The 14,404-nt window shown below is 29.5% G+C and overlaps 2 protein-coding genes across 3 annotated transcripts; one reads left to right on the forward strand and one right to left on the reverse strand.

Annotated features, from left to right (window-relative positions):
* Positions 1–2,920: 2,920 nt before the first annotated feature.
* LOC126835919 (GTP-binding protein SAR1a-like) lies at positions 2,921–6,924 on the forward strand. Of its 2 annotated transcripts, none has more exons than XM_050568800.1 (6): positions 2,921–3,056; positions 3,155–3,263; positions 4,973–5,029; positions 6,054–6,173; positions 6,245–6,543; positions 6,749–6,924. In XM_050568800.1, exons 3-6 carry the CDS (start codon positions 4,987–4,989, stop codon positions 6,863–6,865), a joined length of 579 nt encoding a protein of 192 aa, XP_050424757.1. In that variant the 5' UTR covers positions 2,921–3,056; positions 3,155–3,263; positions 4,973–4,986; the 3' UTR covers positions 6,866–6,924. The 2 variants fall into 2 exon arrangements, with proteins under 2 accessions (XP_050424757.1, XP_050424756.1); XM_050568799.1 differs by having other exon boundaries at positions 2,928–3,060.
* A 205-nt stretch (positions 6,925–7,129) lies between these two features.
* On the reverse strand, positions 7,130–10,545 carry LOC126835918 (protein lin-32-like). Its single transcript, XM_050568798.1, has 3 exons — positions 10,431–10,545; positions 8,732–9,141; positions 7,130–7,531 (listed from the first exon to the last, which is right to left on the reverse strand). Exons 2-3 carry the CDS (start codon positions 9,076–9,078, stop codon positions 7,279–7,281), a joined length of 600 nt encoding a protein of 199 aa, XP_050424755.1. The 5' UTR covers positions 9,079–9,141; positions 10,431–10,545; the 3' UTR covers positions 7,130–7,278.
* Between the last annotated feature and the right edge of the window lie 3,859 nt (positions 10,546–14,404).

Genomic DNA, 14,404 nt, shown 5'->3' on the forward strand with positions numbered 1-14,404 from the left:
GATGTTCAGTTTATGAAACAATCTATGGTCTATACGTATATTTTCTACAAATGTTTCATTAGAATTATAGTTTTTTTACACAATCATTCCTTTTTTTCTTGAACAAATTTACACTTATATTTTTTCAATACACAGTGAATCATAAATTACCAGCCCTTTCACACACAATCAATACTGATGACTATTTTATAGTTCTTAAACTAACCCTTTTATTATTTTGAATTTTAGCGATTACATTGAAATTGCGCCATGTGTTGGCTATAACCTTAATAACACTCAAGCTTAATAGTGGCTGAATGTTATTGTCGAATCAGTTGCAAATTAAAAAAAAAACATAATGGGGTTTAATATAATATTAAATATTAATAACCAAATGATGTTTAATGTTGACAAAATACGACACATGAACAGAAAATATTGTTTTTATTACCCCCAAATTTTTTACTAAAAAAAAATATGTGTATTTCGAAAAAGGTCCGTTTTGCCTTACAATGGAATCACTGTGTCGATCTGTTTAATTATTCAATTTGTGAAGTCATTTAACACAAGTGAAAAAAGAACCTGTTAAACCAATATCTTCTCAGCTCTGCAACAAACCTGGTAAACTACAGTAGTTAACAGTAAACTTGAGTTTATTGATCAAAAATGATCTATATTATGTATATTTTCAATTTGATCATCTAATATATGTATTTGAATGGAATTTTCTGGAATAAAATATTTTTCTCGAATTGTACAATCAATTTACAGGTAAGTTAGCTAACACAAAGAATAAATTGGCAATGGGCGATTCAGTTAGTATTAACTATTTAGGTAGGTGTACAAAAATACTGACTTAATTTACCAAGGCTGAATACTTTTGAACGTTAGTATTATGATTTTAGAATTTAATTATGGCCTTTCAGGAAAACAAGTTCCTGCAAAACTTACATTTTTTACTTTAACCAATTTAATATTATTTATATAAATTAAACAATACTTTCGTTTGAAACGTAAACAATTAAATCTCTTTTTAGCTATCATAAAAAAAGTAAGTAGATTAAAATTTTTTTTTTCTATGTTAATGAAACGTTCCGGACAGGATAACTTGTTAAAACAAAATACATTTTTTTTATTATTGTATTCCCCGGACTTATTGTCATTATGGTTTTTATAAATTATTAACTTGTATCAATATTATTTTGATCATTTTTTTCAACTCGGTATTTTCATTATACCTACCCATTTCAGTTTTTTGAAATAACCGTTTTGGAATTTTCAGTGTTTAATAACAATTAAAACGTATAATATTGTTATGCTGTTGAAAGCAATGGCCTCTATACTTTAGATATTATACTCCATCTATACTACTCTATACTTAATACTTCCTCTGTAATGTTAAGCGAACACCTTACGTCGACTCGTAGCAACACCATAATACTCGGTAGTTGGTAAAACTGAATAATATAATATGCTAAATAAAAAAATGAAAAAACAAGCGCAGGTGGCTTTATGACTTACATTACATCACGTCGAGTTGGTATTTATAATTCATCGTTCCGCCGTGTAAATATAATTAAACAAAACGTGTTGTTGAAATTTACAAATCGACAATGCGCACGTAGGTACCTGCTTTAAAGTACCACAAACGTTTTTATATCGAAATCAAATTCAAATTTGGCGTTGCTAATAAGCTAGGTGGTTTACTATTTTGTTTAAAAAACAGACCCTAAACGAGCGGCAATTTGTCGTGAATAATTTATGACTATACATATAATTATTAATTATTATTATTATAGACGATTTTAATTGTTAAGGCAACACCTTAACCTCAACAGATGACATGCTACTGCAGTCTGCTCTAGAAAACGAAAATGAAACGAATTTGGCTTTTGAATAAACAGCAAATATGGGTATTCTACTATGTAAACGGTACCCCGAAACATAGTTTTTGGAGTTCAAATTACAAATATTTTCACTTAACCGACATTTTTGGTGACGTCGAAATTTATTGCAATCGCTTTCCAAAAAAATGTTGGCCAAGTAAACGATACAAATATTTCAACGCGCCATTCTTTCACTTGCCAAAAGCACTATTGTCGCACATATTACGCGTTTGATCTAAAATTACCGGATGACGTTTTTGATTACAATCTCAAAAGAACAATATATCGCAGCGAGGTAAGTGTACATGAGCACATCAGTGTTTCTATTAAGCTATATAGTCGATGGGGAAAAAAAATATTCTTGAAAAAACACACCTTTTGTCACACGGCGTACGCAAGATAAATATAGATCGTTGTGCAAAAAGTCTACAAATGACCTACTCGATTATAACTTTAAATGTTATGCGACCAAAAATAATTTAATTTCTGTCTGTAGTATATCCCTCGAAGCTTCAAAAAATAAGTATAAGAAGTAACTTTAAAAATTTGTTCTCCGACAAAAATGGAAGTTTAAATATCTTCATAACCGTTTGTATTTAAAAAAAAAATTCATAGTTTAATATCTCAACTGTTATGATAATATTATAATACATAATATATTACTTCTTCTTCTTCACAGCTTTTACAGTCCATTTAGATTTTAGGACTAAATATAATAATATATTATACTACAAATAACAAATTATTGTCATAGTTAGGCGGTTCATAGTCAATACCATACGAATAAATAAATAAAAGTTCAAAGTTAATAAAAAAAAATTACAAATTTAGATTGATTTTGTAGAATAACTAGGCTAATTATATTTGTCTTACACCGTACACGTCTACAGCCCGTACACTCTACTAATTGTTCACACGTAGACATTTCCGACATATGTCCGAAAACGACAGCACTCCAACCAAATAGATCCAAAGACATTAGTTATTCCGGTAATCGTTGCCAACGATGTGACTATGACACTTTGGAACCCCCTCTCGCCGCCACCACCACATCATATCAAATTATAATCACTTTTTCCTGCACCGCACGTCATACCATCTTTCAATGTCTGTGTGACTTCATCAGTCATTCATTCAGTTTTCAGCCGTCATCCTTTGCCCGTTATTGGCTAATCATACGTTTTCGCAGTAGTAGGTACATTATAATATGTGTTTTTTTAGTAATAATTATTAACAATGTCATTGTTTTCGGTGTTGTAAAAATACATTACATCGCTTTGTCTTTGCAGTGATACGGAGTACAGCCAACAGAACATCACGATAGGCATCACTTACAATGTCCTTAATTCAAATGAACAGTCAAAATTTGTGACACTAATTAAAGTTTATAATCAAAAGGTATGTGAACGAGTATCATTTTTGTATAATTATTATTATTAAACCGTATATAATACACGTAGTAGTAAGGTAACAACGTTAAATCCAAAATCGGTTTTACTAGGGCAATGCCACTTCTCGAATACTATTTAATAATTTAATTTATTAAATCAATACTTTTTTATTAGTCCAAATTAATTTTCATTGTCTTTCACTTTTTTCGCAGTGTAAATATGTTATAGTACCTAATCATGATGGCACATTTTGATTTAAAATATAAATAATAGGTATTTTGCATGTATGTTGTGTTTCTTGCTGGGTATTATGTTAAAAATATAACTTCTCATCTATTTTGCCCTGTTGTATTACATTTATTATATACATGTGATAGCATTTGCAATTATGAATTATTTATTTTTCGTAATATACATAAAGACATAGACAATTTCCTAAAGATAATTACTATTGTTTCTTTTTTTCACAGAAAAGTTATATACTTACATTTTTTATTTTTGACATTGAAACTTTAATAACGAGTGTACATTGCTTAGTAGTTAGTTACCTAGCTATAATATTATGGAACTAGTTATGAAGGTCTTACAATGTAAACCACTTTGACTAAACTAGTTAGTTTCATTTCATGTATTCATCTGACATAATATGTGGTTTTATTAAAATATTATATTTTATTTTAATTTAATTTTAAGTATATTATATTATTAATGTACCTTAATATTTTCAAATAATTAGAGTGTTGTATAACTATGTTATCGACTTACTTATTTAACAACAAACAATAATTCTATATAAACAATATATTACTACTTTATTTATACTAGTTAATACATCCTAATTAATATTAAATTATATTGAATTCTTATAGCCTAGGCAAAACTATAGTTACATTAATCATTAGCTATTTTCTTTTCTAGTAAGTAGTAATATTTAATGTCTGGATTAACATTTAAATTATTTTCATTTTAATGTATTTCCCAGAAATTAATTACTTTATAACCATAAAGAAAACGAACCAGACGAAGTACGATACTTCTCTTCAAATTATACAAGTAGGTGCCTTTTTGTAAGCCCACAAGGTCACATAACTTAGTCAACGAATAATTTATTTTAATGATATTGTATTATAATAAAATAATTTTATAAATATAATACTTTATAGATAGCATAATAACCTAATGAAAAGAATTAAAAAATTAAAATTTACTTATTTATATATTTCTTGAAATTTATATTTTAAAAAAATAAATTTTTTTGTTTTAATATTAATTAGTGTTTCACTAATAAATTTGATAAAACAGTTCTCTTTTCAAATATAGTAATTTTTTCATAGATTTGCATTAGGCTTAAGAAAAGAGCAGACGTTCATCACTACACCGCCTGCACGGTGTTACATATATATCAGTAGTGACCTGCAATTAATTCCTGCACTAGTGCCTATTCAACTCCCTTTAGTATTTGCTCAGGAACAAATATAATTTTTTCGGTCCTTAAATAGAATATGAGTAACATTGATAATTTCATATTCGGTCTCTATATTATATAATAGGATATATTTTACTGATACAAAGAAACATTATACATTTAATGTCAGTAAATATTTATGAATTGTACATTCTTTTACTATTATTAGATTCTTTTATTAGTTTGTTATTTTTCTGTTGAAACCATTGTTTAATGCATACTTTATTAACAATATTGTTTTTTTTTTTTAGGTAACTGAAAGAAAATGTTTCTTTGGGATTGGGTTACAGGTGTCTTGGGGTATTTAGGTAAGTCTTTTAGTAATTAATTAATGAAAATAAGATTGTTTATTAATGTTGTACATAAATTCTACTAGGCATCAGTTATACGTATAACTGTTAGGTTATACTTATTAAAACCAAGATATGTTCAAATTTAACAAAAAAACATATATTTATTCTGTTTAAAACTGATCATTTGTTATTGAACTACAATTAAACTCTGAAAAAAATTATTAATGTAAATTTATTGAGAGATAATCCAATAGACTATTTTGAATAAATTTGTATTGTATTAAAATACTGTCACATATTATGTGTGACATTATTATTTTTAACTTTTGTCCATTCATTTCACATCATTATTCGTTTATAATCTTTGATTTGCCTATATGACTTATTATTTTAAAAGTTTGTCAATGTAACTGTATTAATTATTACAATAATTTAATTGTACCTATATTATTTTTCAAATGATTAGTTGATTCTATTAATCAGGCGCGGATTCAGGATGTCTGATTGGGGGGGAGGCTATCAAATAATATCAATAGAGTATATCAGGGTTTACATGTTAACATTTTTTGAAATCAGGATAATTATGATTGAGACGAAGTTTACCTCGAAATTATTTATTAAAGTAAACCAAAATTGAAAATATTACGTGCAGACTATTGGTGCCCTAATTTTCATTATATTTTAGTTCCAAAAAGTAAACTTCAATAAATAATTAAAATTTTTACTGTAATAAATAAACAAAAACAAATTTTAATTAGAATTGACCGAAAACCAATATCATTTTTACAAAATATTATATAAAATATAGGAATATGTAATAAGAATAATTTTATGTTTTTCTCGTGCAAGTTTTGATATTATCCTATATAAGATAAAGTTAAATATAGTATTATTACTTTATATTTATAGTGTATACCTATAATAATTTTCACCAGCCTCTTTTTTTTTTAGATTTGGGGGGGGCATTGTTACCATGGCCTCCCCCTTGTATACGCGTCTGCTATTAATTTATAATAATAATATATTTTTTTTGCATCAGGATTATGGAAAAAATCAGGAAAATTACTTTTCCTCGGGTTAGACAATGCCGGAAAAACTACTCTGTTGCATATGCTAAAAGACGACCGTCTAGCTCAACACACACCTACATTACATCCAAGTACTTGACATTATACAATCGCACATTAATTTGTACGACTAACTAAACATATCTTTTCTATCGATTTATAGCGTCTGAAGAATTATCAGTCGGCAATATTAAATTTACAACGTTCGACTTGGGCGGCCATTCTCAAGCTCGAAGAGTGTGGAAAGATTATTTCCCGGCTGTAGACGCAATTGTCTTTTTGGTTGACGCATGCGATCGATCCAGAATAATGGAGAGCAAAGTAGAGTTGGACTCGCTTTTGCTCGATGAATCTTTGTCAAACTGTCCGGTGCTTGTTCTGGGCAATAAAATCGACAGACAAGGAGCGATTACTGAACCCGAATTGAGATCTGTTTTTGCTTTGAACCAAACTACAGGAAAGGTGTGTGAACATTTTCAATAATAATCATTAGGCCGATGTTGGCTAGTAGAGTGGTGTGGCCGTAGGGTATACACTTTTGATTACCTTAACATTTTTACTGAGTACACACATAATAGAAAAATGGGAATTTACGTACAGTGTTTACCCTTACGGCTTCGCCATCGAAAAAAATAAAACAATAGTTTAATTGATTGTACGCTTTTAGGGACGAGTGGCTCGAACAGAATTGCCGGGACGTCCGTTAGAAGTTTTTATGTGTTCGGTTTTAAAACGCCAAGGTTACGGAGAAGGATTTAGATGGTTAGCACAATATATCGATTAAGTCTCAATCGACTTTGTTTACATATATTTTTCAACAAATATATTTTTATTTTAAATTAATTATTCTTTTTTACTGTATTTGTTCCCTCAATAGTATAAATTATGCAAATATATAATGCCTTAAACTACAATCAAATAATTATTTATGTATAAAAAAAAAAAGATTTTCAGTTCTAGTGTTGAATGTATGTTATACTAGAAACGAACACATGTTTTGTTGTACCACATAATATTTTTTTATTTAGGTGTACAGTTAATAATAATAAATATAATCGATTATTTTTTTCAATCGTTTTATTTTTAGGTATAATAGATATATTTTTTTTATAAATATTGTGTTATGTGACTAGAAAAAAAAACCATGTGTAAAAATTATACAATCGAGAATTAAATTACGGTTTAATTCTAATAGTCTTATTTGTGAACATGTTCCAATAAATTGCATAATGCCGATATGTAACTTTGAGCCATTTGCAACGTCTCGTATTTTGAGAGTTTGTGGTCGTCCTCTGTTGTAGTTGGTATTGCTTCGCGTAACCGATCAAATGCCTCGTTCAATCCGTTCATCCGACGGCGTTCCCTGGCGTTAGCGGCCAGTCGTCTTCTCCGGGCCACAGTCGGAGATAGCGATTCTCTGCTACTTGGCCTCTTTGGGGTATTTGACGTTCTACGGTACAACAAATTGCAAACGACTGATAAGTTCTTTAAGAAAACAACTAAAACAATAGGTTGTCCAAACACTTGGGCGGGTGCAAATGTCATGAAACTCATAAATATTGAACAATGGCTTATAGAATGAAGTATGGTAATTTGTTTGTTTGGTATATTATCGGTGCAACACGATAAGTGGGTACTTACTTGGTATTATTGTATAGGCATACGTTTTTAACATCTTATTGTTCAATTGTTGAAGTATTCTAATACTTACAACCTAATCAATGCTACGTTCAGTACTGTGATAATGAAATCACTTAGAAAAAGTGGTTAAAAGTAATTAATGTATGCATATAAATTGCTAGGTATGAAGGCAATTTGTGTATTTATTATAATCTTGATATTGGGTTGTTTATTTATTACTCGATACTTAACAGATGATACCTATCATTAAAAAAAAAAAATTTGTGGAGGGGTACGGCATAATTGAGCCAGGACTGAAAATTATTTTGTTATTTGCGATTCGAAATAATTGTATCTGTTTGATAGTAATTAATGTATAATGTTTCTTGGCTGCGTTACACTTTTCTGCACAATTGTCAAATATTTTTAAATAGAATTATCTGTTATACTGTTTGTAGCCGTACCTATATTTAATGTTGGATTTTAAAACATTTCTTTGTATTCATTAGATTAGCATCTATTTAATCGACAATTTTTTTTTATGATTACTGTGACCATGATTAACTGTGGCTTTAAAATATTATTTAAAATGATTAATACATATTTAATCGAATTTCCTATTGTACCTATAATACTTAATGACGAAGGGGGTGGAAATGTTATTGACAAGGGCGGGAAAAACTTTGTCCTAAGCCCCTAGAATATTTTTTAATGGTTACCATGACAGTTGGAGCACGATAGTACCCAATTATGTATTTCAAATACTACAAAGCCGATAATAAACTTAGATACCTAATTTTTAAAGGTTGAAAGATGTTGGAAACAAAACTTAAAAAAGAGAATATTTTTTCACACAAAACATGGTATTTCTTTGTAGATAACTTGTATGCATTTTAGGTAAAATTTACTCTTCAAGACATGTAGGTACCTATTTTTTCTGAACTAGGCGATCCATATGGATTCTTTGTTGAACTATATTTTATTGTAATATAATATCCAAAATATAGTGTGAAAAACAAACTGTACCCACCCAAAGTATGAGCTGTCCCATTCGGGCGCACTGTTCGGTCTGGAAGGTGGCGATTGGACAGCAGTGTCTGAATGTTGGCCAGGACTGTCGTGCCAGTGATCGACGTTGAATATGCTCGGCGGGTGCTGCGGGTGTGTTCCGTACGGCGGCAACTGATGCTGTTCCGCCGCTACGGACAACTGTTGCCAGCAGTTCCAGTAGGCAGTAGATCCGGCGTCGCGGTGGTGCTGCGGCGATTCGGCCGAACCGTCGGAGTGTGCATGAGAATCGCTGGCCAACAACTGCAGTCCGTAACGGCCGCCGCCGCCAAACCCAGCGTGTGTGTTAGACGTGTGCACTAGATCCATTATTGCGCGTGATCATTTGCATGTTGCGAACCCGGTGCAATTTTAATTGCTCGACGGTTTAGTCTGTAATGGATATTTGTACAGAAAAACAAATTGTTTACTAATAATTTATATTTAACTGTCTAAATATTTATAGCGAAAAATTCTGCAAATAAACATTTTAGTACATTGTAAAATACTTCAAGAAAATCCATTACATTTTGTTATTATCCTCCAAAAAATCTAAATTAAACTACCACTTAACACAATTTATGAACTGCCAAAAAATGGGTGCAATTTTGAATTAAATAACAAGTGATAATTTGTAAATAAAAAATTGTTTTTTTTATAAAATCTCAAAAATATTTGATTTAAATGTATTTTAAATTGATAATGTATTTTTTGAACAATTCAAATAAATTGTTTTAAAAAATAACTACATGTTATCCGTTTGTTTATTATATAATGTATTGTAATATATAAAAAAGTTATCAAATTCAATTTTTGAAGTGAAAAAATAATTATTTATTTTAACGTTTGTTTAAATAATTTATGAACTTAAAATTACCATTTCTATTATTATCATTATTATTTAACAAGAATCAAAGTACATTTTATAGTCCATATTTTGATGAATCCTAATCTGGGAAAATATATATGTTATTATTTAGATAAATTTGATTTGATTTTATTAATTTATTTTTATTGATAAAAATTTAACAAATTATCTAAACCAGATAATTTAGAAATTTTCTTTGCCTAAAAAACATTAAAAACTTAAAATTAGCGTTACGTTAATTTTTATTTAAACAAATCTCTCGCTAAAAAATAAATGTAGGTATTTTGAAAATCAATAAATTTTAAATGTTTTTAGTATCCTAAGCCCTCCCTTCCCAAAATCTTTGCTCATGTATAAATTGTAAAGGATTACACCCACCCACCGTTGAATTTTTTTTTACTCTAAAATTAATTATGTCTATATACAATTTGATAGGTGTAGTAACCGGATTTTTTTTACAAAAAATATGTGTAGGTGTAAAATGACCTCTTAAAAAAAAAAAAAAATTATTCGAATGAAAATTAAACATCAATTACAATATTCATTTTTAGTTGTAATTCAGGCCAACCGAATACAATTGGCAATTGCATAATGCAATTTTATTTATTATTACAATTAAATTATTTTAATTTTAATAATACTCTATGCGAATGCTGGTTGTTTTTTATTAATTTAAAGTAAAAAATAGATTTTTTTTTTTACGAAGTCCGATGTGTAATTAGTTTAATTAAAAATAAAAATGTATTATATTAACACTACAAGTAAATCAATTGATTGTCGAGCGACGGCCGATCGAAACCGGCGGTATAAATACCTGTTGTGGCGGCGAGTGCACACGTACGTCGCTGGCCGTCTACCCTTGTGTATAGCTGCAATTCACGGCGCGGAAGAGAGGAGTGAGTTCCGGATGGCACGAGTCCCAAACGCTCATTGAAGGGCACGCGCGGCCACAGACAACATATGGCATCTGTACACGAGCCGCTTAGATCTCCTATCTCGTTGGACGGTCATTACAAAAAATTATTATACACATATAATACAACGTTAACCCCTCCTACGTCGTGTGACTTCATCCCCCAAAGTAAAAAAAAAACAGAAATATATTTCAAACGGTCTAACGGTTTCTTTACCCAAAAGTACTTACTTGTTAAGTGTGCGCGGCCAAGACGTGTGTGTGTGTGTGTGTGTGACTGCAATTATTATAAGTATGTTTTCATTGTATATAATTTTTTTGTTTAATTGAAGGTTGAGATATTATTTTGCATACATTCACCACCGTCAATTATAATTATTATATCGGTATGGAGACCCCGTATACTACCTCTATATAGGTATTGTATTTTTATCCCGTGCCGAAAACGCAATAGTATAATAATTATTTATATTATGTTATAATGTACGGCCAGATGTTGGCATATACGACGCGCAGTGGTCCTGTACATGGAAATATATTATACACTACCTATTAAGAAGAATATTATGTAAAAGGTAGAGGTACGCGGCCAGAATAATATACTTTGCGCGAAAAACACCCTCCTTATACGAATCCGCCCTTGTCTGTTTGCTGGCAGAGAAAAATGAGTTTAGACCCAAATCAAAACTCAAACCAGAAAACCTTAACGTCTTCATTAATAACAACGTACCTACCTAAAATAATATGTATATCAACGTGTGTATCATTATTGTTATACCTACAAGTTGGCTGGTACCGAAAGTAATATTTTATATAAAAAAAAAAAAATGTAGGTAAATAATTATATACCTACTTAAACGAGATCTTAATTAATTGGCTTATTTATCGGCAAACCCCGGGCAACAGACGGATATCGGGTTTGAATTATTTTAGCTCTCCATAGTGGACGATTTAAATTAGTCAATGATAATTAATATAATCACATATTATTATGTTCAAATGAATATATTATTGGGGAAAATACGCACCAGTGATAAGTACCAATATTGGATTTTGTTTTAAATAGGTAAAGAAAGGCAGTAAAATATGGAAAAGTAAAAAATACTTTTAATAGTAAATACGTATTATTGTTGATTAATATTACAGTTTGAACTTGTAAAAAATTAAAATTGTCTATTTAACCAAGAATTTGTGTAATAGGTATTTTTAAAAAAATATATTCCCGCAGGCTTACAAATTGGCGCAACTAGTGAGGGGGTTAAGGAAGTTCAAACGTTTTAAAAAATTTGAAAGCTCCCCCAGAATTTCAGTAAAAATTATAAACCTTACTCGGGGACTGTGCCTGATTGGTTGCTGACATTTTTTAAGAGCCTGTACAAGTTTAAAAGAATTTGAACTTCTCTAGCCCCCTCTAGTTGCGCCATTGGGCTTATATTTCTAATTTTTAAAACTCTTAAATTCCTTCACCATTTAAATCTGATAATAACAGCTGTTATAAACGTGTCAACAAGTAATATATTAATTAGTTTCGCTGCCAGATCGTTTGCTTATCTCGATAGAACAATTTTTTTTCTGTGAAGTACAGTGTTATAATATATTTATGTAACACGCTTATAGGTATTGTATATGCGTGACACAAGACAGTATTTAGTTTGTACATATTATTACATTATTTAGCGCCGTGTATTTGGTCACGTAGTTTTATAATAAAATTCGCACCACCTACTTCAAGAGAATTTTCAAGTGTCTTTTTAGAAGAGAGCTTTGGTATATATATTTTTTTAATTTGATCGTTTCTAAAAAAAAAAAAATGTTGATAAAGCTTAAATTAATATTGGTGTGTACATAAAATGATTACAAAATAGGTTCTTAAACTTTGATGTAATGCGATTATTGTGAACCGATAAAAATTGATAGGTAATAATTATAATATACAGCATGTCTAATGTTGTTAGGACTAATCGATATGAGGAATGATCAACACAACGTTAGGCGAAATACTATTATCTTATATTAAACTTTGGGTTAGGTTCTATAAACTATTACCTATGATAATTATTACTATGCGGTGTGAGTTGTGACTCATATATATATATATATTTTTTACTTCGCATATTATTATTAGTATGTTTAAAAAAAAACTATGGACTTTGTTCGTAACAATCAAGATTAGGAGATTTACGAATAGAATATAAATATTGGTATACACAATATGTAAATAATAATTACTTTTTACGGAATAATAGGAGTTGTATCACGTAGATTACAATAATTATTTAAGCAGTTCTCGCAATGGAGGTTTCCCCTAGTAATCACAACATGTTTGTAATAATTATTTAGGTATTTAATTGATAATAATAATAACAGAATATTCATATAATTAACACAATGATTTCAGTAAAAGTATTTACATCATACAGTTATTAATAATTTATTATTATGTAATCTATATTTCAGCGGCAATTGTAGTAGACACCGTCTTAAAAAAAAACATTAGTATTAATACTGAATGTGCCTAATACTGTATAAAAAATATGCCGATGATCTAAGTTTTTACTTGTATTGCTCTTAAAATCAAAACAGAAAAATATTGGCACTCACAAAACAAGTATTTGGATTATGTTTCAAATTTAGGATATCCATCTTGGTATTTAACTATAGTTTCTAAGATAAATGGCGTAGTTCGTTCACCACACTAATAAAATATAAATTAAACAATGTTGCCATCGAAAAAAATTAATCAAACTATTGTATTACGAATACAATCCATCTATTAGATGTTTGATTTTTTAATTATGTGTTTTCTTGTCTGTGTTATTCATAGATCATATTTGGAGGATGACAACGGTTGAGATTTGGCTGTCCTATTTTTGTGTTCATTAGTATGCCAAGAGTGTTCATTTATTTAATTATTAAGTCGTATATTAATCTGATCAGTGGTGTAACTTGGAGTACATCCATAAAAACAGACTGAAGTAGATAAATTTTTTTTAATTTTCTTCGCCGATACAAAAAAAAAAAGAAAGGGAAATCCGATAATATTAAAAGAACGTGTAACAAATTTCGGTATAATAATAGCTAGCCTTAGATACTACAAAACTTAAAAATGAATAGTGGTAATTTTTAATAGGTACTTTAAACAAATATCTATACATACTTTTGAATAAAAAAAAACAAGTAGCTATTTTCAGCGTAAAATCGTTAGGAAAATGCATAAAAAAGAATAATAGTTAACTTAAAACATGTTTCAATTTTAATATAATAATACATGAATATTATAGTAGATATAAAAAGAAAAAATTGTGAGTATAAAGTAAAATTATTAATTTTTATTAATTATTAACAATTAATATAAAAAAAAAGCCCGTCAGAAAATAGAATGGATTTTTTCCAGCAAAATTGATTTCAAACGTGGACTAAATCATTTTAGGAGGACGTGTTTCATGATAATATTTCTAACACCGAATCCAAAATAAGCTAAGGATTTTCGGTGTACTTTAACCTAACCTGAATCTATTTAAACACGAACTGGTGACGACGGTATACAACCGTATATTATATATGGAACAATAAAACCCACAACAGCTATTATGCACCCGTTAACGATATTTGGCGAAAACCGCTGCAGGTATCATCTCTTTGGCAATTTATTACATCTAGTTAAATGCCCTTTTCACACACACACACAACACGAGTCGCCTGGTCCCTATTGTTTTATATACACTGTTACCTATACCGCGTATGATATTATTTAATATTACATTTCCCTCCCTCCGAAAAAACCATCTTTATCCTGTTGCCGCCGGTGGGCGTACGGTGGCGGTTTATGTTATAGACAAAAATAATAATTGCCTACATGTCATTATAAAACCGTC

This window comes from Adelges cooleyi, unplaced genomic scaffold, assembly GCF_023614345.1.
Source record: "Adelges cooleyi isolate 19-005CV unplaced genomic scaffold, UGA_ACOO_1.1 ACOO_flye_CR_arks_rails_tigmint_CR_PRNA_23, whole genome shotgun sequence".
Classification (NCBI taxonomy): domain Eukaryota; kingdom Metazoa; phylum Arthropoda; class Insecta; order Hemiptera; family Adelgidae; genus Adelges; species Adelges cooleyi.